This window comes from Quercus robur, chromosome 7 (genome assembly GCF_932294415.1).
Source record: "Quercus robur chromosome 7, dhQueRobu3.1, whole genome shotgun sequence".
In the NCBI taxonomy this organism is placed as follows: domain Eukaryota; kingdom Viridiplantae; phylum Streptophyta; class Magnoliopsida; order Fagales; family Fagaceae; genus Quercus; species Quercus robur.
In genome coordinates, this window is record NC_065540.1 from 11,055,753 (window position 1) to 11,083,235 (window position 27,483).

At 36.1% G+C, this 27,483-nt stretch overlaps 1 protein-coding gene and 2 pseudogenes across 1 annotated transcript; 1 reads left to right on the plus strand and 2 right to left on the minus strand.

Moving 5' to 3' along the window:
• Positions 1 to 4,959: 4,959 nt before the first annotated feature.
• On the minus strand, positions 4,960 to 6,389 carry LOC126692210 (short chain aldehyde dehydrogenase 1-like). The gene is made up of 3 exons (XM_050387736.1): positions 6,268 to 6,389; positions 6,062 to 6,205; positions 4,960 to 5,921 (listed from the first exon to the last, which is right to left on the minus strand). The coding sequence occupies exons 2-3, from the start codon at positions 6,097 to 6,099 to the stop codon at positions 5,126 to 5,128; spliced, it is 834 nt and encodes a 277-aa protein (XP_050243693.1). The 5' UTR covers positions 6,100 to 6,205; positions 6,268 to 6,389; the 3' UTR covers positions 4,960 to 5,125.
• An 8,651-nt stretch (positions 6,390 to 15,040) lies between these two features.
• On the plus strand, positions 15,041 to 15,987 carry LOC126692215 (short chain aldehyde dehydrogenase 1-like; annotated as a pseudogene).
• Positions 15,988 to 24,321, minus strand: LOC126691003 (short chain aldehyde dehydrogenase 1-like; annotated as a pseudogene).
• Between the last annotated feature and the right edge of the window lie 3,162 nt (positions 24,322 to 27,483).

Here is a 27,483-nt window from a genome sequence, read left to right on the forward strand (position 1 = left end):
TTATACTTATCTCTATGTGTAATGGGTATGGAGTGTCTTGTTTGATATTGTTCTCACCTGTTTTCATGCTGAGCAGTCACAATGTGTATTTCATTGTTTTGTTTTTTGCCTATTATTGAATCTGAGAATCTTTTCTGAAATGGGTTTGGTGTCTATGTGACTTCCTCGTTACACTTGCTGAATATTGATGTTGGTGTTTGGTTTTGGTTACTGAGTGGTTATGATAACATAATGTTTGTCACTCATCCACGTGCTCCGGTGTGGATGTTTGTTTTCTTCATGATTGAAATATTTTCCCCATGTTCATGCCTCTGTTGAAGTGATTTATGTTATCTGCTCTATATATTCAAATGCTGTATCTTATTGCATATCATGGTCATGTTAACCTGTCTCAATGTCAGTCTTTGTCAGTTGTGATGTCTATCTTTGTCTTGGTGTTCTTTCACCAAGTTTGATGCACGGATTAGTTTGTGCTTCTGTGTATTGTTGGAAGGTTTGGTTGGGTCTGCACTATATTCAGTCTGGGTTTATATATTGAAATGTTGGCTATACTGAATCTTGTTGACAATCTTTTGTGGGGTTTTGTTGCTTGGTTCTTTTCTGTTGGTCTGTTCTCTTGCAGATGTCTCGTCGATCTTCCAGGGGTAAAGACATTGTTGCTGACGAACCAGCGACCCCAGTTGCTAAAAGGACTCGTCTATCATCTCAAGCATCTCAAGATCCCAATGAGGATAGATTCAGAGTTCCCCTTAACTCACACGCCTACTCAAATGTGTTTGACAAGTCAACAACTATAGTGGAGCGGGTAGTAGAGTTCAACACCTTAGGGACTACTTTCATCCCTCGAATCTTTGAGAAACGAGACTGGGCAAACTTGTTCGGAAACTTTGATGATCCAATGGATGAGCTGGTCAAAGAATGCTTCTCCAATGCATCTGATCTTGGACCTATCCACGTTTTCTGGGTCAGAGGAACAGAGTTTAGTGTTACCCCAGACTCCATCGCAAATCTTCTCGGCATCACCAGACCTCAGAATGTGAATTTAACTCCCTATGATGAACGAAATCCAGAGGTTGGAGAAATTTTACAAATCCTAGGACACGATCATGAGGTATCAAGTGCAGGAACTTCCATCAGCACCGCAAAGTTTGCACCTGAGCTGACCACACTGAAGTTGATCATGTTCACCAATCTCTATCCACTGTCCAACACTACATTCATCAATCTTGGGAGAGCTATATTTCTGTGTGATCTCATTACCGGAGCCCCCATTGATATATGTGCTCACATCTACTACAACTTGAGGAAGACCGCGTGTCGATCTACAGCTCGAGGAATCATTCCATTTTGCAGTCTCGTCATGAAACTTATTCTTAGTGCAGGCATTACTCCTCCTGCAGATGGTAAAATGTTGACTCGTCAACGTCCCATTTCTTTGTTCACTCTTCAAGCGAGCAGAAGTCATTCCTCCAAATCACCAAGAAGTGCTCACATCTCTCCGGTTACTTCATTTGCCCTTGACTCAGAGACACCTGCACATACCACATCTGCATCTCATGCTGTTCCTGAAGCTTCACCGGCTGGTATTCCACAAGCACAAACTGCTTCTCATACTGACAGAGTCGGCAGTGTACTTGAGCACATTCAGAAACGCGTTGATGAGCTTGTGGCACTTCTCTACTCCACAAACAACCATGTCCAAATGCGCCTCGAGACTATGGAGAATCAGCTAGATGAGATTCAACGAAAGTTGGACGAGAGTCTTTAGCTATTCGTGACAAAAAGGGGGAGAGCATTCAGTAAGGGGGAGAAAAGTTCAAAGGGAAGTGTGCATAGTGATAGGGGGAGTACACACATACTTTTGTTTTTCGTCTTATCTTCTAAACTTATGGTTCTTATGGTTTTGATACACTGTGTTTTGGTGTATAACTGTTTCTAACTCTTTTCATATACTTGGTTTAAACTTTAATATATGTTTGATGATGTTATTCAGGTATTTGTTGGTTTGTACCCATATGCTTTTGTAAGCTTTTAGGGTTTATGTTTTATGCATAGTCTGTAGGCTTTACGGTATGTACCATGCTTAAGTGCAGTCTTTATGCTATGTTGAAATCAGTACTTTAATCTAAATGTTCTGCATTGTGGTTGTTGTACTGTCACTCTTGTGCCCTTGTAGGATTGTTCCTAGATGCATATGCCTTGTGTGTTATGCATTGGTTGAGTGTTGAGCATACAAGTGTCTTGCCTTGTGCTTGTTAACTTGTATGCCCTTGTGTTCATTCCAAGTGTGAATGAGCACTGTGATCACTACCTTGTGGTGTTCACTTGGTTGATCAAGCCATGGTTTGTTTATTAACTCCATTTTTGCTTGATCTCATATTGCCTGTTTCATATGCATTTATAATTTTCTGCTTACAATGATCATGGTGTATTGTTGTGTTTCAGGAGTTTATGTTCATATGATTCAAGTGCTTCACAGCTTCTAGAGTTAGGTGTGAGTGAGTTTTGATCAACTGTTCCCAACTCACATGTTAAGTCTAGAGTCTGTTTTAGGGTTTTGTCACGGAATAGCCAAAGGGGGAGATTGTAAGGTTGAATTTATTTAACCATCTAATTGGCTTTATTCCGTGCCAAATTTGCTTGTAATTCAGCATTTAGTAACCCTGTATTTAGGTGGGATTGTTGTAAGGGTAGTGAGTGAGATAGAGTGAAGTTTGCTCAAGAGTGTGCAAGAAAACAGAGTGTCGCGGCTGGGACTCGCGGGTGGACTCGCGGCTTCAACCCGCCAGAAGATGCACACGTGCCAAGCATGCTGGAAGATGAACAGTCATGCTAGCTGGAGCACTACAGGACAAAACAGGACAACTGGCCATACGGTTAACTCGCGACTGGATCTCGCGACTTGGTCAAGCCGCGAGGTCAAGCCGCGAGCCACCCCTGTTTTGGAAAAACCTGACGTTTCGCATTCCTCTTCACTCCAGTATAAATACCCTTTTAACCCACGATTGAAAGAGAGTTTCCAGAGAGAATTTTGAGAGAGAAACCCTAAAGAAAAACCAGATTGTTTCACCCACAATCTCTACCTTAGAGTCTCATCAAATTCCCTCACTCTCTTCCTCTCCATTGTCAAATCCTTGAGAGGCATTATACCAAACCTGGTTCTCACCATTATCATCTCTGTGAGACAGACGTTTGGAGTTCTGGGAAGCAGTTAGGAAGGAGCCAATCTTCATTGGTTGATGCTACGGTGTAGTAGTGGAATCCGGAAAGCTAGAAAAGAAAAAGGTTCGGCGCAACCTCGTTGGAGCAAGAAACTTGGAGGGCTTAGGTGCATTGGGTAGATTAGGCTTGGAGGGTCTATTGCTGTCCTTGTATCCCAACTGTATTTTCTAGTGGATTGATTACCGCTTGGAGGGCGGCGGAGAGGTTTTTCGCCGAGGTCTTCGGTTTCCTCTTCGATAACACATCTGGTGTTATCTCTGTGTTTGCATCTTCCTTCCTCTCTATCTCTGCCTTTACTTTATCTGTTGTGGTTTATTTTGTTATGGCTTAGATAGTTGTTTAACCTATTCCATATTATAGCATATGTTAAGTTTCCGCACACTAGTTGTTTAACATATTGCTTGTGTTGTTTAAGTTGGTTTTTGGGGGTCTAAACGTTCAAAAGTGTTTTTGTACACGTTTTTGAACTTTCATAATCATTTGTTAAGGGATCATTTTAGGAATGTTTGAATATAAAAATAATGAGAAATCTAAAAAGTTGTAAAAAAAAAATCAATTACTTTTTTGCTTTTCCTATAAAAGGTTTCTAAAAATGTTTCATAAACCAAAGCCCTCAAGGCATCTGTTAACTTTTCCCTATCTTTAATATTAGTCTTTTAATTTTTATAGATACAACAAGGATGAGGGGGAACTTCGAATCCTAATTCTTTTTATAAAGGAGAATAGTCAATGATGAAAGCTTGGATTTGTGCTAAAACACGAGCTTGTTCAGACCCCAAATAAAAATTACGGCTAGATTGCTTTTACTCTACTTAGACTAAGTGCGAAATAAGAGTAACTAAGCGCAATGAACCAATAACACTACCCTAAGCCATATCCATTCATCATCAACAATAAAATGAAAGCTTAAAGAGTGGGGAAGAGATATGCAAACACAAGATAACACCAAGACGTGTTATCGAATAGGAAACCGAAGAACTTAGTAAAAAACCTCTCCGCAACCCTCCAAGTCCAAATCAATCCACTAGAAAATAAAGTTGGAGTACATGAATAACAAAAGACCCTCCAAACCTAGTCTACCCCATGTACTTGAGCCCTCCAAGCTCCTGCTACGAATGGACTTCTCAGAGTCTTATCTTCTCTAACTTTCCGAATCCTGCAATTCAACCCAATTGCATCCGCCAATGAATGGCTCCTTCCAATGCTTCCCAGCAGCACCAAAATCTTACTTTACACTGAGAATGGGTGTGGTAAGTTTTAGGGCTAGCAACCTCTCAAAGATCTAGAGATGGAGAGGTAGGAGTTAAGGAAAACCACAAGGAAATTAATGTGTAGATGATTGTGGGTATTACAATCTCTAACTCTTAAGCATATTTTCAATGGTTTTCTCTCTGAAAATCACTCCTTACACTTTATGGGTAAAAATGGTATATATAGTGTGGGTAAAGACTTGGTAAAGCAAAACACAACTTTTTGCCAAACAAAGACTTTCACGGGTTGGCCCTTCCTACAAGATAGTCGCGAAAATGACAGCCTGGCACAACTCTTCATCTTCCAGTCATATGCTCTACACGTGGCTTTTTCGCAAGTTGCTTCTCGCGAGCCAATTGCGAAATCCACTTGATCAACTTTTGAAGCTTGATTCTTCACTGATCTCTCACACTCAACCCTTAAAATTAAACCCACATACATACAAGGAAAATGATTGAAAGAATTACAATCAAATTTGGCACAGAATTAAAACTAACACAATATAGTTGGAAATCACAAATTTACAAATGACAATGCCACTAAATTAAGGTACTTGACTTTAACATCACTCTTAAGATAACACTAAAACAAATAAACAAAATAGAGAAATGGAGGTGATAGTTGCAACTTGCAACGCATACATTGATATGTTTCAAGAAAAAATGTTTTTAAGTGCATTTGAGAATGCTGGATTAGTAAGACTATAACCCCCATCAACAACCAGGTTCATCCCACTCACATACTTGGACTCATCACTCCCCAAATACAGCGCTGCCTCAGCAATATCTTCAGGCTCCAATACCACTCCCTTCAAGTTTGCACACGATGAAACCACATCCTCTACCTTATTCTTCTCCATCATCCCCATAGCTTTCCTTAGCATAGGAGTTGCAGTTGCAAAAGGAGACACACAATTAACCCTTATTCCATATTGTCCCAACTCCACGCTCAAGTTCTTAGTCATTCCCACCACAGCATGCTTTGATGCCACGTATGAATGTGGAATAACATCAGCCATTACTGAAGCCACACTTGAGGTGAAGAGAATGCTTCCTTTTTTAGCTGGAATCATAACCCTAGCAGCATGCTTGGCACCCAAGAAAGCACCAAAAACATTCACATCTAAAACCCTTTTGAAATCTTCATTTTCTGATTCTAAAATTCGCGCTTCCATGTTACCCGAAATGCCAGCATTGTTGAACATGATGTCCAACTTTCCATACTTGGATACAGCCATGTCCACAGTCTTTTTGACATCAGATTCATTTGTTACATCACAATGGATGTAAGAGATGGATTCAAAGCCAACGTCTTTGCAAACTAAGTGACCAAGCTCATCTTGGACATCTGCTATAAGGACCTTAGCACCATGTCGAACAAAAAGCCTTGCAGTGGTCTCACCGATGCCACTTGCACCACCGGTTATTAACGCAACCTTACCTTCTAATCTGCAAGGAGAAAGAGATAAGGAAACTAAAATTTATTAGTCTAAACTCTTAGCTGGTTTTTAATATAAAATAAATGATAGAAAGACTGAATTAGAGAACACAGAGTTTATAAAAGGTTAATTTGTTATAGTAATGCATACCTGTTGGTGACGGGAGTTGCTGAAGAATTAGCACTCATCTTTTCCTCAAAATTGATGTGAAATCTTCGCCAAATTGTAGATGCAAGTTACGTTTGTGAATGTCCCCTTCATTGTTTGTTGCTTCTTTATAGGGGAGAGGGTCAGCTGTATGCAACTTGAGCAAATTAAAAAAGGAAACGGGAAGGAGAAAAAAACAAAATCCTTACATCTTCTATTATGCTTCTTGTCATGTATTAAGATTCTACATAGCAGCCAATAGGTGAAGTCTTAGTTTTGAATAAGACGACTATCCTGAAATGCTACAGAAATCATAAATAAAAGTTTTGGTATTGAGAGAGTTTAATGGAAATTTATATGAATGAAGAAACTGATTTCCTCGTCTGCTTTTTTTGACGGCCAATAGGCAGCCATCGAAGCGGAAGACTGGAGAATAATAATTACTCGGCGAATAATTTACATTATCATATGAGACAAGAGAGTACAGCATGATTACTGCTGTTTTCTCTGTTGCATTAGGTCTGCTAAAGTGGACTCTTGTCAACAAAAAAAATATGGATACTCCACAATGTAATTGACTTTGTTGTTTTTAGAGGGATTCTTGTTGTATGTGGGGTAAGGATAGGCTTGAAGAGTTGTTACAGTCAAGACAGCATCTTTCATAGGAAAAGTTAGATATATGTGAGCATTTCTGATGCAGAGGATGTTCTCTGTTAGCTGTTGGTTAAGCCCAACTGGCTTGCTGTGCTGTAAATTATATACATAAAATAAAATTTCTATTTTGTTCTTTTGGGTAATTAAGGATAAATGTATTGAGATAGAGCAGAAGGGAACAAGAGGAATCTGCCCAAAGAGGGATAAAGTTAACTGAAATTGAAGAGAAGAGTGTGAATCTCATGATTGTCTGGGTCATTTATGAATCGATCACTATCACCAAAAGGTTTTACAGTAGGTCATGTATGAATAAAATTTCTATTTCAATCTTGTTACTTTTCTTGTTCAGAATTATCACCAAACCAACTTGTTTTACCTTTCTCAGAGTGAGTCTTCACTTGAATACTCTTTAAGGATTGTGGAGTAACTCCTCATGAATTACTCTAAAGCCTTGTGGGAGTAATATCTCAGATGTTAATCCAATTATTTTATACTCTTTATACTCTAAACCCTGTATTTAGTTTGACGATTTGAAATTGTTTTTATACTCTTTATAATGACCTGGAATTTGTCTGATTAAGACAATAATTGTTTTGGCTGTGTCCTTGACCATGGCAAAAAACTTTATCTAGATACCAAAATTGGTTGAAAGTAACATATTTTTTGTATCACCAACCTGACCCTCTCCCACGGTCCCAGAGCCAGAGTCAAAGTTTGTCTGATTCGCTTGTAATAAATTAATAAAATATCGTAGTAGGTAGATGTATTTGGGCTTTTTCTTATTTCATTTTCTATTGTGTTAAGTTCAGTATATGTGGTTTTTTTTTTTTTTTTTTTTGACAATTTTTTTATCATCTTTGATCGATCTGGGTTTTCTTCTCTATCTTAACCACAATGGAGAACATTTGCATAGCTGCCATCAATTCCTTTCCTTTTGCATATTAAAGGCTATTAGTCGCAGACCCACGCGATGTGTGAGAATAAATAATAATTTTGTATAGTAATATAATGTATAATTTGTTCTCTAAAATTTGTTGAAGATAATTTATTTTCCCTAAAAATTAAACAATTTCCATTTGGTCTAATTTGGTCTACTTCAATCCAATTTGGTCGGGCCACTCGGTCAATTTCAGTCCCCTTTAGTCCATTTTAGACTAATTAGGCCTTAAGTTGATTCTTTTTGTAGGTTGTTGTGGGTGAAAGGAGAGTACGCCCCGGCCGAGTGGACCATGACAAAGAAAAGTAGAGTCACTACCTAGATTAGGTCTATGAACCATATTGGGCCTTTTGGGCCACGCACTTGTATACATAGGTCTGCATACCAAATTATGGGTCTGGAGTTTGAGTACGGCTTGAGAAGGTATTAGGCACCCAAGATCACCTGGCTTGTGGGCCAACCTTCATTATGTGTTACTATGCCATATTTAAATAAAGAAGTTATTAAAAGAGCCCTAATCCTTAACCTAAATATACATCATGCACTTAAATAAAATAACATACACAACATGTTAAAGATCACATCACAATATAAAAGGAAACAAATAAAACACAATCAAACATATAAATTAAACATGGAAAGATAACAATTAAATAAAACACAAAAGGAAATATCATAGATAAACCAAACATGGAAAATAATTAAACACAAGTAAATAACATAAACATAGTCAAACAAAATCGAACAACATGTGAAAAATTATTAAAATAATAAAAACAAGATTTTCGCCCTAATCCGGGTTTGGGGTGCATACGCATACTCAACTATGCATATGCATGGTCAAACCATGTGCACGCATACTCGAAGATGTGTACACATCCTTTAACACAAAACTAAAAAATCACATTTTTATTAATTTAATCATTCAAAGATATTAAAACAGAAATCAAACAAGCATGTTAGAACCCTAAACACTAAACCAGCATAAAGAAAATAACAAAAAGCATCAACATAAACAAATAAAAATAAAACAAATCAAACAAGTATAATAAACTACATAAAATAAATACACATGTTAAACTTTACATAAAACCAAAATAATAAAACAAGAACAACCAAAATAGATTATAAACAACCTAAAATCATATTAACACATATTAAAAGAATTAAAATCAACAAACCAATCAAAATAAATCAATATAAAATCTATGTTAAGAAACTCGTATGAATCCTATCAAACAAAGAAAGAATTCATGGGAAGAACACTCACCTTGCTTAGGATTATGAGTTTGAGATTATTTAACTGATCCCTCAATGCCTACAACTGTAAGGTTAAATTTATTCAACCATCTAATTGGCTTTATTCCGTGCCAAATTTGCTTGTAATTCAGCATTTAGTAACCCTGTATTTAGGTGAGTTTGATGAAAGGGTAGTGAGTGAGATAGAGTGAAGTTTGCTCAAGAGTGTGCAAGAAAACAGAGACTCGCGGCTTGGCCTCGCGGGTGACTCGCGGCTGCAAGCCGCCAGACGCAGTACACGTGCCAAGCATGCCGAAAGGTGAACAGTCATGCTAGCTGGAGCACTACAGGACAAAACAGGACAACTGGCCATACGGTTATCTCGCGACTTAGTCAAGCCGCGAGCCACCCCTGTTTTGTAAATCCTGACGTTTCACATTCCTCTCCCACTCCAGTATAAATACCCCTTTTACCCACAAATGTAAGAGAGCTTCCAGAGAGAATTCTGAGAGAGAAACCCTAAAGAAAAACAAGATTGATTCACCAACAATCTATATATTAGAGTCTCTTCAAATTCCTCAACTCTCTTCCTCTCCATTGTCAAATCCTTGAGAGGTATTTTACCAAACCTTGTTCTCACCATAATCATCACTGTGAGAGAGCTGTTTGGATTTCTGGGAAGCAGTTAGGAAGGAACCAATCTTCATTGGTTGATGCTACGGTCTAGTAGTGGAATCCGGGAAGCTAGAAAAGAAAAAGGTTCGGCGCAACCTCGTTGGAGCAAGAAGCTTGGAGGGCTTAGGTGCACTGGGTAGATTAGGTTTGGAGGGTCTATTGCTGTCCATGTATCCCAACTATATTTTCTAGTGGATTGTTTACCGTTTGGAGGGCGGTGGAGAGGTTTTACGCCGAGGGCTTCGGTTTCCTCTTCGATAACACATCGCGTGTTGTCTTTGTGTTTGCATCTTCCTTCCCTTTATCTTTGCCTTTTATTTTCTGCTATGAATGTGATTTTAATTGGTTTAGATTATTTACCAATTCTGTATTAAGCTTATGTTCATGTTCCACACATTAATTGTTTGATATAAAGCTTGTCTTGGTAAGTTATATTTTGGGGGTCTAAACTTCAAGGGTGTTTATATACATATTTGAACTTTCAACAACAAAAATATTAGATTGAGGGAACAAAGGAATTAAAGAAAACAATAATTTTAGGAATCAAAACTCAAGAATAAAGTTTAATTGAAAAAGTGTTTTGAGAAATCAAATTAAAACATCAGTTTCTACCTTAGAACTAACTAAAGAGAGGTTTTTAATTTGTAAAAAACGTGCTAAGGGGCTGTCCTAGGGTTTTGAAAAGGGAATTAGGGTTCTAGAGAAGATGGAGGCCTAAAAATAACTCTCTCTAGCTAGAGTTTTGATTGGAGACATAAGGTGAATATTTATAAGCTAAAATTAGGGTTTAGGGCTTTTCAATGATCTTTGGACATTCCCAATGGTCTAAGGGCCGGCCCACATCAAAGCATGATGTTTTGGGCCCTTAAAATGAAGTTTTAAAACCCAGAAAATCAGACTATTCAGTTGGCCCAATTTCAAATGGTCATAACTTACTTGATATAAGTCCAAATTAGGCAAATTTGCATTCCAATTGAAGACCAGGATGTCTACTTTCCAATGAAATAAATCTCACTCAAATATTCTTTGTGAATAAAAATTAATGGTCAAAACAATGAGCAGAGGTCATTTTTCAGTATCTATTTCAAAGTGATTTGAACACTTTTGAGTTATGATTACTTTCAAACTATTATGAACTCTTTCATTACCTTTGGTTGACATATGTCAAGCTCATCATTGAGGTTGGGGACCAAAATTTATTAATGGGTACAAAATGCAGTGTCTGCAATTGCATTTTCAAATTTAGATTAAAATTTCATTTTTTTTCTTAATTTTTGGTTGAAAAGTATGAAATTGTATTATATTTGGGCTAAACTCTTTAGTTTTGAATTAAAAAATATAAAGAAAATAGACATTAGAAATTAGAAATATGAGCCCTAAAAATGCAATAAAATGATAATATTCAAAAGTCTTATTTGGTCCACATTGGTTCTATTCGGTCCAATTCAGTCCTATTTGGTCCATATGGTCCTATTTAGTCCATTCAATCCACTAAAATTCTATTTGGTCCATTTGGTCTTCTTCAGTCCACTTTGGTCATATTCAGTCCACTTGGTCTGCATTGGCTCTATTCGGTCCACATCGGTCCTATTTTGTCCACTTCGGACCATTCTGTACACTTCAGTCCTACTCAGTCCACCTTGGTCCTATTTGGTCCACTTTGGTCCTATTCAATTCTGTAAGGTTGAATATATTCAATCATGTGTTGGCTTTATTCCATGCCAAATTTGCTTGTAATTCAGCATGTAGAAACCCTGTATTTAAGTGGGAATAATGTAAGGATTGTGTGTGAGAGAGTGTGAAGAAACTCAAGTTGTATGGTTTCAAGAGGAGTCTCGCGACTAGACCTCGCGACTAACTCACGATTGGCAAATCGCCACACATGTGAAGCATGCAAGGAGCTGAAGGGTCATGACAACTGGAGCACTATAGGACAAAAAGTACAATTTGGCCTGGAAGTTATCTCGCGACTCAAACTCACGACTTGTTCTAGTCACGAGGCCAAGTCGCTAGAATGCCCTATTTGGATGAAAACTAACTTTTCACATTCCATCTCATACCCTACTATATATAACCTTATACCCACGAAATGTAAGTGTGGGTATTCAGAGAGAAAACCCTAAGAGAGGTTTCTACAACACACCCACCTCATTAGAGAGAGAGCTACTCATTCTTAAAGAAAAATATTTGTAGTCTCTTCTCATTCCCTCTCCCATTGTTATACCTATTGAGAGGAGATTTGTACTTAAATATTACCTACACCCATTTAGAGTGTTGAGTGTTTTTGGAGCTTTAGGAAGCATTGGAAGATGCCAAGGATGACGGATGTAATGGGCTATTGCAGGATCCAATAAGCTAGAGAAGACAAGATTCGGCATAACCCTGTTGGAGCAAGAATCTTGGAGGGCTTAGGTGCACTGGGTAGATTAGGCTTGGAGGGTCTTCTGCTATTCATGTATCTCAACTTCATTCTCTAGTGGATTATTGACCGCTTGAAGGGTGGCGGTGAGGTTTTTCGCCAAGTACTTCGGTTTCCTCTTCAATAACATATCGTCGTGTTATCTTTGTGTTTGCATCTTTCTTCCCTTACTCTTTACCTTCTAATTACTATTGTAGTTGTGATTAATTTCAGTTTAGAGTGTTTTACCAATTCTATTTTAGTTCCGCACATATATTGTTTGTGTATAAGCTTGTGTTGGTAATTTTATATTTAGGGGTCTAAACGTTCATTGGTGTTTTACACACTAATTGAACTTTCAGATTCACATTGATCTTATTTGGTCCACCTCGATCTTATTCGGGCCATTCAATCCATTTTGTCCACTTTGGTTCTATTCGGTCCATTATGTCCACTTCAGTTCTATTCGGTCAACATTGGTCATATTTAATCCATTCTGTCTACTTTGGTCCTAATCTGTCCATTTGTTCTTATCCGGTCCATTTTGGTCCTATTCGGTCCCATTAAGTCCTATTCGGTCCACCTTGTTCCTATTCGATCTATTCAGTCCACATTGGTCCTATTCAGTCCATTATGTCTACTTTTGACCTAATTTGTCCATTTGTTCTTATTTGGTCCACTTTGGCCCTATTTCGTCCCATTAGGTCCTATTCAGTCCATTTGGTCCACCTTGTCCCTATTCAATCCTATTCTATTTGTTCAGTCCATTTTGTTCCAATTCGGTCCATTCAAACCACTTCGGTCCATTTTGATCCACTTTGATTCATTTTTGTGCACTAACATAATGGGAAAAGATATGTTTAGGTTGAAAGCACTTATTTGAAATCCCAATTTATCAACAACAAAAAAATATAAATCCCAAAACTCATAATATCTAAAATCTTAAACATAGTATTTATTGTTGTTACACTTTTGTTGAGCCACATTAATGTAGCATTTCAGTCCACTTCAGTACAGCTAAATTTAAGAGAAAGTATTTTTAAACATAAAGATTATGAATATACAAATGTAATCTTTAGGGCAAGTTATTCATTTGTTTTAACGTCATTACTTTTAAATGAATTGTACGAGGTTAATTAAACATTTTAAGGGAAAAAAAAGTGTGTATATATATATATGTATGTATATATGTATAATTTTTATGTAAATAAATTATTCAAATTATTCATTCTCTTAAAAAAGATTATCTTGATAATCAAAACTCATATCAAACTTATATTGAATGTGTATAATTTATTCTCTAAATTTTATTGTATAGTTTGTTCTCCCTAAAAATTAAACAATTTCAAAAAGTAATTTCCATCATTCTATTTTTACAAATATATAATTTTATAATTTTGATGTTTTTGATTGAAATTATTCTTTTTTGAAATGGTCCATATTATTCTAACTACTTTTATTATGCATTATTTATTCTTAATTTCTTGCTTTCCCCAGTGCCAATGTTAACCCAATTTTAGTCTTAGCAAAAAGACACAATTTACTCAAAAAAATTTCAGACTAAGCAAAGAGAAAGAGGGCTTCTGTGAAAGTCTTGAAGGAGAGGTACAAATTAGTTCTTGATATTACAAATTTACTAAAATTTCCAGTGATTAAAGTAGTACTAATTACTTGAAAAAGAGCTTATTTAGTTTTTGTTGATAATTCTAATATGTTGATATAAAGCTAGAGTCTTGGTAATGAAAAACTGCAATATAAATTGGTTTTAGGTAGAGGGTACAAAGAGTGTTACACACTATTTGTGTTTAAGGACCAATAATTTTCTTGGATGTGTTTGGTATTAGCCCAAATCTCAGGGTAGTTGACTGGAATAGCACTCCTAATTCTCTTTTGTAGGATGAAAACGTTTTAGCTATTAGATTTAGATTTTTGCATTTGTGCATGTACATTTGTGTGTACCCTCGAGAACTTAATAAATTGATGATAAATTGATGACAAATTGATGAGTGAATGATGATTTTCACCTCAATATGAAAATAAGTTAAAAAGAGATGTGAAAAAAGATTGTGATACTAAGTTATGTACATTAATAAGACTGTTAATCAAAATAAACTTGTTGACCTCCGTTTAGTAATTCATACTTCAACTATCTTTTCTCCACTTGTAGAGACTAGCTTTATTTCTCTTGTCCTTAATATGGCTTGAAGATAGATATATGTATGAAATTTTGTAGCCACTTGATCTTGAACATCTTAAGAAGATCATAGGATTGTTTATAGAGGGAAGGCATGGATTACGTGGTTCGGCCTACGTTCACATAAGAAAGTCCTTAACAATTACATCTTTACTATACTGAATACAATTTTATAATAAACTCAAAGTGAGATATTTATGGGATACTAAATCCTAAACTAGCCATACATAATATATGGTTAATAAATTTGTTGTACAAGTAAAATACTTTGATAATAAATTTGCAGTACAAGTAAAATACTTTGCTTGCAAACTAAGGATGGTCTTGTGCCTTTATTAGGATTAGGCTTGTTATCTTAAACATATTTTTTTTTCTTTTTTGCATAAACATGTAGATAGCTTTAGTTATCATTTTTCTTAAATCACGCCGGTCAAATAGTCAATTTGATTATCTATATGATTGTGACTCAATTAGACACAAAGTTTTATTTAATGCCAGGAAATTTCTTTTCATATGCTTATGTTTAGATCTTTATAATTTGAGAAGTGCATTTATAATATTTTCACAACAAATCTTAGTTGATAAGTTATAAATATAACACTTAAAGATTTTTTTGTGATTGTGGACATAACATTTCTCTTATAATTTTGTCAAAAGATTTAAAATTGATTTATACACTTTCGAATGACCTTAAATTAATCTGAATAAGACATTAGCTATTTTTGCTGTCTTTTACGTTGGTAGACAACTTCAGATGCTAAAATTAGTTTAAAGTAACTTATTTATTGTATCACTACCCCCGCCACCTCTCCATCACCAAACCCAGCCTTCCTGTAAATCACATCTTCAATTTGGCGGAGATCTTCCATAAATTTTAAGGAAAAGATGAGTGCTAATTCTTCAGCAACTCCTATCACCAAAAGGTATTATTACAACAAAACTTTCATAGACTCTGTGTTCTCTAATTCACATTCTTTCTATCATTTATAATATATTAAAAACTAGATAGGAGTTTAGACTAATAAATTTTAGTTTCCTTATTTCTTTGTCCTTGCAGATTAGATGGTAAGGTAGCATTAATAACTGGTGGTGCAAGTGGCATAGGTGAGAGCACTGCAAAGGTCCTAATAGCAAATGTCCAAGACGAGCTTGGCCACTCAGTCTGCAAAGACATTGGCTCTGATTCCATCTCTTACATCCATTGTGATGTAACAAATGAATCTAATATCGACAAGGCCGTGGACATGGCTATATCCAAGTATGGAAAACTTGATATCATGTTCAACAACACTGGCATATCAAGCAACATTGGATCACAAATTTTAGAATCAGAAAATGAAGATTTCAAAAGGGTTTTAAATGTCAATGTTTTCGGTGCTTTCTTGGGTGCAAAGCATGCTGCTAGGGTTATGATTCCAACTAAAAAAGGAAGCATTCTCTTCACTGCAAGCCTAGCTTCAATAATGGCCAATGATGTTTCACATTCATACGTGGCATTAAAGCATGCTATGGTGGGAATGGCTAAGAACTTAAACGTGGAGTTGGGATAGTATGGAATAAGAGTTAATTGTGTGTCTCCCTTTGCAGTTGGAACTCCTTTGGCAAGAAAATTTTTAGGGGTGGAGAAGAATAAGTTGGAGGAAGTAGCTTCATCATGTGCACACTTAAAGGGAGTGGTATTGGAACTTGAAGATATTGCAGAGGCTGCGCTGTATTTGGGGAGTGATAAGTCTAAGTATGTGAGTGGATTGAACCTGATTGTTGATGGGGGTCATAGTCTTACCAATCCTGTTTTCTCAAACGCTATGAAAAGCCTTTTTTTTTGCATTTAAGAACTCTGGATTATTAAGACTATAACCCCCATCAACAACCAGGTTCATCCCACTCGCATACTTAGACTCATCACTTCCCAAATATAGCATTGCCACAGCAATATCTTCAAGCTCCAATACCACTCCCTTCAAGTTTGCACACAATGAAACCACATCCTCCACCTTATTCTTCTCCATCATCCCTATAGCTTTTCTTAGCATAGGAGTTGCAGTTGCAAAAGGAGACACACAATTAACTTTTATTCCATACTGTCCCAACTCCACGTTCAAGTTCTTAGCCATTCCCACCACATCATGCTTTGATGCCACATGTAAAGTTGAATTTAATCAACCATCTTATTGGCTTTATTCCGTGTCAAATTTGCTTGTATTTTAGCATTTAGAAACTCTGTATTTAGGTGGGATTAATGTAAGAGTAGTGTATGAGAGAGTGTGAAGAAAAGTTCAAGAGTGTGCACTCAGCAGGGCCTCGCAACTGGATCTCGTGACTGGCTCGCGGCTGGCAAGTCACCAAAGCTAGCACACGTGTGAAGCATGCAGAGGAGTTGAAGAATCACGCCAGCTAAAGCACTACAGGATAAAACTTCCAATCTGGCCAGGCAGTTAGCTTGCGACTTAAACTCACAACTCAGTCAAGTCGCGAGGTCAAGTTGCCAAACCATTCTGTTTGGGAAAAACTGACCTTTTGCATTCCAAACACACACCAGTATAAATACCCCTTATACCCATGTATTGTAGAGAGCTTTCAGAGAGAATTTTGATAATAAAAAAAAAAACCCTAGAGAAAAATAAGATTGACTCATCCACAATCTTCATCCTTTAATTCTCCAAATTCCTCTACTCTCACCCTCTCCATTGTTACATCATTGATAGGTACATTAGCCAAAACTTTTTCTCACTATACCCATATTTGTGAGAAGGTTATTTGGTTCTTGGAAAGCAGTTAGGAATGGACCAATTGATATTGGTTGATACTATGGGCTATAGCGGAATCCGGTAAGCTAGAGAAGACAAAGGTTCGGCGTAACCTTGTTAGAGCAAGAAACTTGGAGGGCTTAGGTACACTGGGTAAATTAGGCTTGGAGGGTCTTCTGTTGTTCATGTATCCCAACTTCATTCTCTAGTGGATTATTAACCGCTTGGAGGGCGGCGGAGAGGTTTTACGCTGAGGACTTCGATTTCTTCTTCGATAACACATCGCTATGTTGTCTTTGTGTTTGCATTTCTCTTCTCTTAATCTTTTTCATTTAATTTCTGCTGTGATTGTGATTTTATTTGGTTTAGATTATTTTATCAATTCTGTTTTAGCTTATTTTCACATTCCGCACATACATTGTTTGATAATAAGCTTTAATTGGTAATTTGTAATTTGAGGGTCTAAACGTTCAATGTGTTTTACACACTATTTGAACATTCAATTGGTATCAAAGTGGGTGCACTTGCTGTGGTTTAAATACCTAAGTGTGATCCTTGATGCCTTGTGTTATTTGCCATGGATAGTGCTTTATATGCCTCTATGCATGTTTTAGATGTTGATGAATGTAACATGCCACGTGTTTGTGAAAATGTCTCTATGAGTGATGATCCTCATGATTGTGATGCTATGTTACATGAATCTTTGGGTGTTGTTGATATTCCTAACATCAAACTCTTCAAGAAAAAGGTTAAGAAGTTTCATAAAGATTTGAGCAAGTTATTTTGTGAAAAAGATGATTTGATTGCTAAGCTCAATGAATCCAACAAATTGGTTGAAAAATATAAGAAACTTGCTGAAAATCCTTTTGAAAAGCTAAAAGATTTTGAATGTTTGAATATGGACTTGGATGCTAAACTTGTTTTGTCTAACAAACTTGTTGATGAACTAAAATGTGAGAATGAATCTCTGAAAATGCATGCCAAGTGTTTGATTACTAAACCTATTGCTAAAAAGGATGATAACACTTGTTGCAATCATGTTATGGTACCCAATTTTGTGCCTATTATGTGTTCTACCTCAAAGGACAAATCGGTGTACGTTCCTCCACACAAAAGAAATCAAAAGATGGAGAGAAAGGCTCTTAAGTCAAAGCCTCCGTTTAGGTCTCAACTTAAGGTTTTGAATGGATCTAAGTTTGTTCCAACTTGTCACCATTGTGGTGTGATTGGTCATATAAGACCTCAATGTCATAAGTTGAAGAGAGAACAAAACCAAGTTGCTAGATCCATTCCCAAAAAGCCTAGTGGACCTAAAAACATTGTGTGTCACCATTGTGGTGCTTTTGTTCATCTAAGACCTCATTGCTCTAAGTTTCATGCTCTTAAAAGAATCAAAAGAAAAGAGAAACTTGAGCTTCATGGAAGTTGTGCTAAAAAGGGTAAACCGGATTTGAGTGAAAATAGCATGTTGTTAAAGAAAGTGTTTAATGCTCTTAACTCCTTGTCTATGTGCATCTTCGATTCTCATTCTTCCAACCCTCGTCTCACTTTTCATGAGACATTCATTCCAAACAATTGTTCCATTTGGATGAGAAAGAGTTCCTATGGTTGAGCTTTTGGTCCTTGATCTAATTCTTTCGATCTTTGTAGGACCCTTTATGCATTGAATGTCATATCTTTATGCATTTTGTGCATCTTGCATTTCTTTTTATGCATTGTTTCTATTTTGATCTTACTTTTATGTTTTAGTTTTGTGTAAGTAAAAAATCCAAAACCACATAAAAAGTGAAAAATTCAAAAAGTTTGATCGTATATGTTTAAACACATATCACACGTGAGTTTTGCCTTGTACCTCCGTATAAATGGCTTTGTGCATTTACGAGCTTAGCTTGTTCTTTATGCACTTATATCTCTGTGAGAAAAATCTTGACATCTATGTGTGATTGTTATAAATCGATCTTCAAGTTTGTCATGAATGATTAGTCAACAGTCTTGTTGATTTTGATACATGTGTAGACTTATGCCTATATCTCTTGCCACTCTTTATTTATTATTATTTTTTTTTTTTTTTTTTTTGGCTTAAAGAGCTCAACCAATGTAAATCTCAATATGAAAAGAGATAATGAGCTGCAAAAGTCATCGCACATACTAGTGTTCGATTAGGAAAAAAGGAAAGCGACTTTTATGAAAATGTATGATGCCCAAAAAATCAAAGGCTTGTTCATCAAATTGAAATATCAAAAATATCAGACATCAATCTCAAAATGAGATGTATTGATTCAAAATGATCAAATATTATGAATTGTAAAGAAGCCAAATGAAAAATTTCAAAGATATGTAATCATTTTCTTGTGGGAGGTCATATATGTTCATTTCTATAATTGAGATAGACCACTTGACTTAGTACTAGTTGTATATGACTTTATTGAATTGATCATTGAAACTTCATTCTAGACTAAATTCTAGACTAAGGACTATTCCACATTTGATACACACACACAACACACATGCCTAATGTTCAATGAATGCCTTATTCATTTGTTCAATTGTACTTGTCTAAATGTGATGTGTGTGTGCTCATCTATATATGGATCAAATCAAAAATATTTTTGATCATTTTATATGTATTTGGAAGTGATTTTTATCACTCTTTGTGTTCATGTTTAGAACTTACTTGGTTTTTCATTGTTTAAACATGTTTTGTGTTGAAAAACATGTGTAAGAATTTTTTGCTACTCATTTTGGCTACTCTTGGGAGTAGCAAGTTTTGGCTACTCGTTTTGGCGACTTGTCTAGTCGCGAAATCCAATCACGAGCTTACACAGAATGGTTTCACGACTCACTCGCAACTCATCTCGCGACTCGCCAATCGCGAAACGCCCAAAAACAACTTTTTAAAGAGCTTTTCGTGGGAAACCTATTTTAAACCTCTCCCATCCTCTCTAAAACCCCTCTTTCAATATTTTTACATCAAAACCCAATCAATTTGAATGGTTTTTCATTCCATTAACATCTCTAAGGTAATTCTAAACTCTTTTCTTTGATTTTGATCCTTAGATTATGTTTTGGAGAGTTTTTGTGCTCTTGGTTGGGATTTTCATCATAAGGGTTGGGGAAACTTAATTTTTGTCAAATTTTTGTATGGGATTGGTTTCTTTTGGATTTGTTTTGGATGTTGGCCCCTTATGGCAAAAAGAACATGTATTAAAGGTGGATTTCATGATGTTCATGCATTGTTTGCATGCTAGGTGTTTGATAAAATGTCTCTTAGACATTTTCTCACTTGTTTGGGGTTTCACTTGTTTGGCGCATTGGTTGTGTATTTAACACACCTTGCCCCACATGTGCATTTTTCATGCTTTGGTCATGCATTGCACATAGCCACCTCTTGCACGCACCTTTGCTACCCTTGTCATGCATTGATTTATATCTTGTTTCTTCATCTTAGTATGTCATGTTTATCTTATACTTTGTAGCATTTTGTTTTGTCTTAGATTTGAGCTTCTTTTTCTCATTCATCTCGCACCCCTCATGCATCATTATCATTGTTCGTACCTTCATCTCTTGCCATTTTTACTCCTTAACCCCTTTGTCTATTCATGTCAAAAAGGGAGAGAGTATACTCTAGAGTAGTATACCGGAGAGTTTTATCATTTCTATATGACTCTTGTGCACATTCTTAGGAAGAGAAATTCTATTTCTTGTGCACATTTGTAGGCGGAAAGATATTACATAGGGAGATGCATATACCAAGGGGGAGAAGACATTGTGTTAATAAGAAAACTTTGTTTTGTTTGTGTTTCTTTATGTTCATTTTCTTGTTTGCTTTATAATGCTTTGAATTATGTTTATTATCTATGCTTTGTTATTTTCATTGCATCGTGTTTGTATGTTGGACATGCATACATCCTTATGCTATTGTGCTTAATTGAATGCATGTTCGGGTGATCATTTGCTTTACTATGTGATCATTGTAGTCATTTCTTTATGACTGTTTTGGTATATGATCAAGTTGTTCATATGTTTCACATCATGTTTACTTGATCACAATTTTCTTGTTACATTATACTTGTCCTTTTGTTACTTGTTTTACCTTGAGGGTCTAATGTGTTTTGTGCAAATGTTTCAGGTTACAAGTATATATGTTCCAAGTTCATCTCAGCTTCTATGATTCATGATAGGGGGAGTGATATGATAGGGGAAGAAAGAGAGAAAGAGTTTTGTGTTATATTAACTATGTTTTTGTTTTGCTCATAGTTCATGATTATGCTTAGCTATTAAAAATATTTTTTACTTTGTACCCATGCTTTGTAGCTTAATACTTGTTGTTAAATGTTATACATTTTTTTTAAGTACATCACTCTTGTGCCCTTGTTGGATTTTATATCCTTGATACAATTTCCTTGTGTTGTTGTATCGATTGAGTGTTGGTCATGCAAATGATACACTTTGCATTGAGCTTATTAGCTTGCATGTCTAGATATTCATTCCTTGTGTGAATGAGCATTGTGGTCGCTATTTATAGTGATTGTTCATTTTTGGTCAAGCCATGCTTTACTGCTTTAATCTATATTGCTTAATCGCATTGTGCTAGCTCCATATGCATTACAAGTTTTCTGCATACAATGATCATATTGTGTTGTTGTTTTTCAAGAGATACTTGTTCTTATGGTTCAAGAGCTACACAGATTCTAGAGTTAGATGTAAGTGAGTTTTGTTTAACTATTCTCAACTCACATGTTAAGTCTAGAGTTTGTTTTAGGGTTTTGTCACGGAATAGCCAAATGAGAAGATTGTAAGACTGAATTTAATCAACCATCTTGTTGACTTTATTCTGTACCAAATTTGCTTTTCAGCATTTAGAAACCCTATACTTAGGTGAGATTCATGTAAGGGTAGTGTGTGTGAGAGAGTGTGAAGAAAAGCTCAAGAGTGTGCATTCAGCAGGGCCTCGCGATTGGATCTCGCGACTGGCTTACAGCTAGCAAGTCGCCAAAGCTCACACACGTGTGAAGCATGCAAAGGAGCTGAAGAGTCACACCAGCTAATACACTACAGGACAAAACTTTCAATCTGGCCAGGCAGTTAGCTCGCAACTCAATCAAGTCACGAGGTCAAGTCGCCAGACCACTCTGTTTGGGAAAAACTGACCTTTCACATTTCAAACACACACCAGTATAAATAACCCTTATAACCATGTATTGTAGAGAACTTCCAGAGAGAATTTTGAGAGAAAAACCCTAGAAAAAAATAAGATTGACTCATCCACAATCTTCATCCTTTTATTCTCCAAATTCCTCTACTCTCACCCTCTCTATTGATACATCCTTGAGAGGTACATTAGCCAAAACTTTTTCTCACCATACTCATATCTGTGAGAAGGTTATTTGGTGCTTGGGAAGCAATTAGGAAGGGACCAATTGATATTGGTTGATGCTATGGGCTATAGTGGAATCCGGTAAGCTAGAGAAGACAAAGGTTCGGCATAACCTTGTTGGAGCAAGAAGCTTGGAGGGATTAGGTACACTAGGTAGATTAGGCTTAGAGGGTCTTCTGCTGTTCATGTATCCCAACTTCATTCTCTAATGGATTATTGACCACTTGGAGGGCGGCAGAGAGGTTTTACATCGAAGATTTCGGTTTCCTCTTCGATAACACATCGCTATGTTGCCTTTGTATTTGCATCTCTCTTCCCTTAATCTTTGCCATTTAATTTCTGCTGTGGTTGTAATTTTATTTGGTTTAGATTGTTTTATCAATTCTGTTTTAGCTTATTTTCATATTCCGCAAATACATTGTTTGATAATAAGCTTTAATTGGTAATTTGTAATTTAGGGGTCCAAACGTTCAAGGTGTTTTACACACTATTTAAACATTCACCACATATGAATATGGAATGTTAGGATCATATTTTATATGTAATTGGTTAATCCTTTATCAAAATGCACTTTACTTATAAAGTGGGTAGATCTAAGTTGGGTTTGATACACAATAAATGGTTGTATTAAAGACATGAAGATTGATCCAATAAACAATTGAAGAAAAGCTGTTTTACTGAAACTCAGTAGATAGCTCAACAGATGGCATCTATCGAGATATACTGGGCAAGTTCGACACTAACTTGATCTATCGAGCTTTACAAATTCAGAATTTCCAGATCTGAATTTTGGCCCATGTTGATGTATTTGTTTAGGGTTTTTTTCTCACAACCCTAGACATATATAAGGTTTATTTTAAAAGCCGTCACACACGAAAACAAAGACCAAGAGCTTTATTTTCTTTGTGAGAAGCTACTGCGTTTATACGTCATAGAGTTTTGTAACCAAGTGCTTCCTGATCTTCATTATTGATGAAGTGAAGAACTTTGTAGCCAACAACATCCATTCAAGTTGCTGGAGTTAGTCATGTACTGGGATCTGTGCAAAAGTATTAGTCACAGATTGGAGATTTTTGTATCAAGGGAAAGAAGGCTACTACAAGATCAAGTCAAATTGGGTATTGGAGCAAGGATTAAACTGTAGGTTCGTATTTTGAGATAGGCCAGGGTAGTGGTAAGATTACTTATACTTGTAACCACTTAATTGTTAATTAGTAGATTTTTGGGAGTGGTGACCTTAAAATCACCTAGTAAGGTTTTTGTCTTGTGAGAGGTTTTCTCCATTTGTCAACAAATCACCAAGTCAATTTAATTTTCACTGCATTTATTTTATTTGGTGATTTGTTGGTGCCTCCATGATTTGCATGTAATTTGACTTAATTAATCAACTTGGATAATTGAATTAATTAACCGAGGTCAATTTATCTTAACCCAACATGGAACATCATCAGCCATTACCGAAGCAATGCTTGAGGTGAAGAGAATGCTTCCTATTTTAGCTAGAATCATAACCCTAGCAACATGCTTGGCACCCAAGAAAGCACCGAAAACGTTCACGTCTAAAACCCTTTTGAAACCTTCATTTTCTAATTCTAAAATTCCTGATTCAATGATATCAAGCTTTCCATACTTTGGATATATATATAGCCATGTCCACGGCCTTTTCGACATCAGATTCATTTGTTACATCACAATGGATGTAAGAGATGGATTCAGAGCCTATGTCTTTGCAAACTGAGTGGCCAAGCTCGTCTTGGATATCTGCTATTAAGACCTTTGCACCATGTCAAACAAAAAGCCTTGCAGTGGTCTTACCTATGCCACTCGCACCACCGGTTATTAATGCTACCTTACCTTCTAATCTGCAAGGAGAAAGAGATAAGGAAACTAAAACTTATTAGTCTAAATTCTTAGCTAGTTTTTAATAAAATATAAATGATAGAAAGACTGTGAATTAGAGAACACGGAGTTTATAAAAGTTTAATTTGTTATAGTAATACGTACCTGTTGGTGATGGCAGTTGCTGAAGAATTAGCACTCATCTTTTCCTTAAAATTGATGTGAAATCTTCGCCAAATTGTAGATGAAAGTTACGTTTGTGAATGTACCCTTCATTGTTTGTTGCTACTTTACAGGGGAGAGGATCAATTATATGCAACTTAAGCAAATTAAAAAAGGAAACAGGCAGGAGAAAGAAACGAAATCCTTACTTCTTCTATGATGCTTCTTGTTATGTATTAAGATTCTACATAGCAGCAAATAGGTGAAGTCTTAGTTTTGAATGAGGCAACTAGCCTGAAATGCTACAGAAATCATATACAAAAGTTTTGGTATGAGATAGTTTAATGGAAATTTATAAAAATGAAGAAATTGATTTCCTCAGCTACTTTCTTGCTTTCCCCGGTGCCAATAAGTACTGCTCTATAAACAAAAAGAAATGCTAACCCAATTTCAGTCTTAGCAAAGATCTACGCAACATTTACTCATAAAATAATTTCAGACTATGCAAAGAGAAAGAGGGCTTCTGTGAAAGTCTTAAAGGAGAGGTACAAATTAGTTCCTTTTTTTATCTAGGTACAAATTAGTTCTTGATATTACAAATTTGCTAAAATATCCAGTGATTGAAGTAATATTTATTACTTGAAAAAGAGCTTATTTAGTTTTTGTTGATAATTCTAATATGTTCTAGTTTCTTTTGGCAGTCCAAATATTTGCTGATTTAGAGCACTGACCAAATATGCTTTCTTTTGAGAGGCCACTATGTACTGCTCTCTTCACAAAAAGGTGGCAATTTGTGGTAAAAATTTATTTTAGGTAGAGGGCAAAATTTATATTGTAGTTTCTAATAGGCCAAAAACTAATTGACCCCTTGTGATTAATTAATTGATTAATTAGCCAAGTTTATTAATTAATCAAATTAACATGTAAACGCGTGGTAGCACAAACAAATCACTAATAAACTAATTATGCAGCTGAAAATAAATTTGACACGGTGATTTGTTTATGAATGGGGAAAACCTAACAGCAAAAACCCCACCGGGTGATTTTCAGGTCACCACTTCCGAAATTCCACTATTATCAAAACAAACGGTTACAAGTAAAGGAATCTCAGTACCTTATACCAACCTACAGTTAAACCCTTACCCCAATACTCAATTGGACTTGTTCTATAGTGACAATTTCCCCTTTTGATGCACAGCTCCCAAGTACGTGACTAACCAATGCACGAATCCCAGTACGCGACTTCAATCACCAACTAGAGAAGGTTGTTGGCTGCAAAGTTCTTCAGTTCATCCCAACGATGAAAATCAAGAAGATGCTTGGTCACAAAACCCTAAGGTGCACAAACACAGCAACTTCTTCACAAGAATGATGAACTAGGGCAAACTTTGTCTCCGGTTACAAATTACTTGAACAAACTTTGCTCAACACTTGTGCAACTTGTGTACACTTTGATGGCCCTTAAAATAATCCTTTTATATATCTAAGGTTAGAAGAAAAGAAAGCCCAAACACATAATCACGGGTTAGAGTCAAAACAGAACTGGAATTCTGTTTTTCATAAAGCTCAACAGATACCTGTCTGTCGAGATGCTGTTGAGCAACTGTCGAGCCACGGGGCTAGAACAGCTTCTTAAGCTCGATGGATAGCTAGCTGTCGAACTTTGATGAACAGCACTTCTTCAGCTTGAATCTTGGACAGACTTGCATGTCTTCAACACTTGATCTTGAAACATAGTTTCTTAAAGTATTAAACCACATCCTAGAACTATCCAAATACAAGTAAAGTGTGTTTTGTCAAAGGATTAGTCAATTACATAAAATAATGACATATGTTCCTAACAGGTGAATCATATATGTCCTAACAATTTCTTTTGGCTTAAAGAGCACTTATTGGCATTGGAAAAAGCAAGAAATGATGTAAAGCTGCAGTCTTGTTAATAAAAAACTGTAGTATAAATTTGTTTTAAGTAGAGGACACAAAGAGTGTTACACATTGTTTGTGTTTAAAGACCAATTTGGTTATTTTTTTTAATTTTCTTGGATATGTTAGGCATTAGCCCAAACCTCAAGGTAGTTGACTGGAATAGCATTCCTAATTCTCTTTTATAAGACGAAAACATGTATTGAAATACGGATGACCCCTAGGTTGAAGCTTTTTATTTGGCTTTGTCTACATAACAGCTAGCCTTATTGCAAGGAAAGTCATGGCTTCTTGAGGCTTGAATGTGTCTCCTTTGTGCACACGGTGTGGCTTGGGGTTGGAATCGATTATACATTTGTTGAGAGATTATTGTGAGTCTAGAGCCTTTCCTTGTATTTCCTTGTTTGGCCTTTCTCTCCTAGAGTGGTTGCAAGCTAATTGCAACCCATTGGTTCTCTATCACAAGGACTGATTGTCATGGAAATATTTTTTTTTCCATTAGGTCTTTGTAGTTTGGGGTCTTTTTTTTTTTAGTGCTGTTAAAGAATACCCTGGTTTGATATTACTAGTGGATGATTACAAAGGATCCCTCTTACGATGTAAACATAGAAGCAAATAGGTATTCAGGGCTTTGTTAACTTTGATAATCCTATGGAGTTTAGTGTTCAACTTGTGCCAAATACTTTTTAGTTTGATTTTGGCCTTAATTACCAAAAAGAGTTAGCTTAATACCTTATAAATTATAATAATCTAACTAGATAATGGACCAAAACCAAAAGTGCACCACCCGTGCCCCAAAAATAATATTCTTAAAAAAATGGTCGGCTTGAAAACTTTAAAAGTTTAAAGTTTAAATGATCTCTATCCATTTAACCTTGATAACATCTTACCTACCGGTTCAATCTTTGACTGTCTATATTCAATGTTGAGATTGTACTTAACCATCCAATTTGCAATAAAATATTTGACAAGTAATTTATTTAATTTTCAGATGGAAAAACCATCAAAGTTGGCTCCTAGCACCCGGGAATCTGTTTAACGGAACCAAATCGTTCTTCGTGATTATATTTTTTTTTATTAGGATCCTCTTTTGCATTGCAGGTTGTGTTTGTTTCTTCTTTTTTTGTCGTGTCTGCACTATGAGACAGAAGCAACAATTCCTGTGTTCTATTGGGCCAACCCTAGGGAACAAAAAGGGGTATGGAAAGGCTTTGATTTGAGAGCAAGGATAAGATGCTTTTTACGCTGCACCTTGGAATATTTAGGCGTGTTTGAAATTT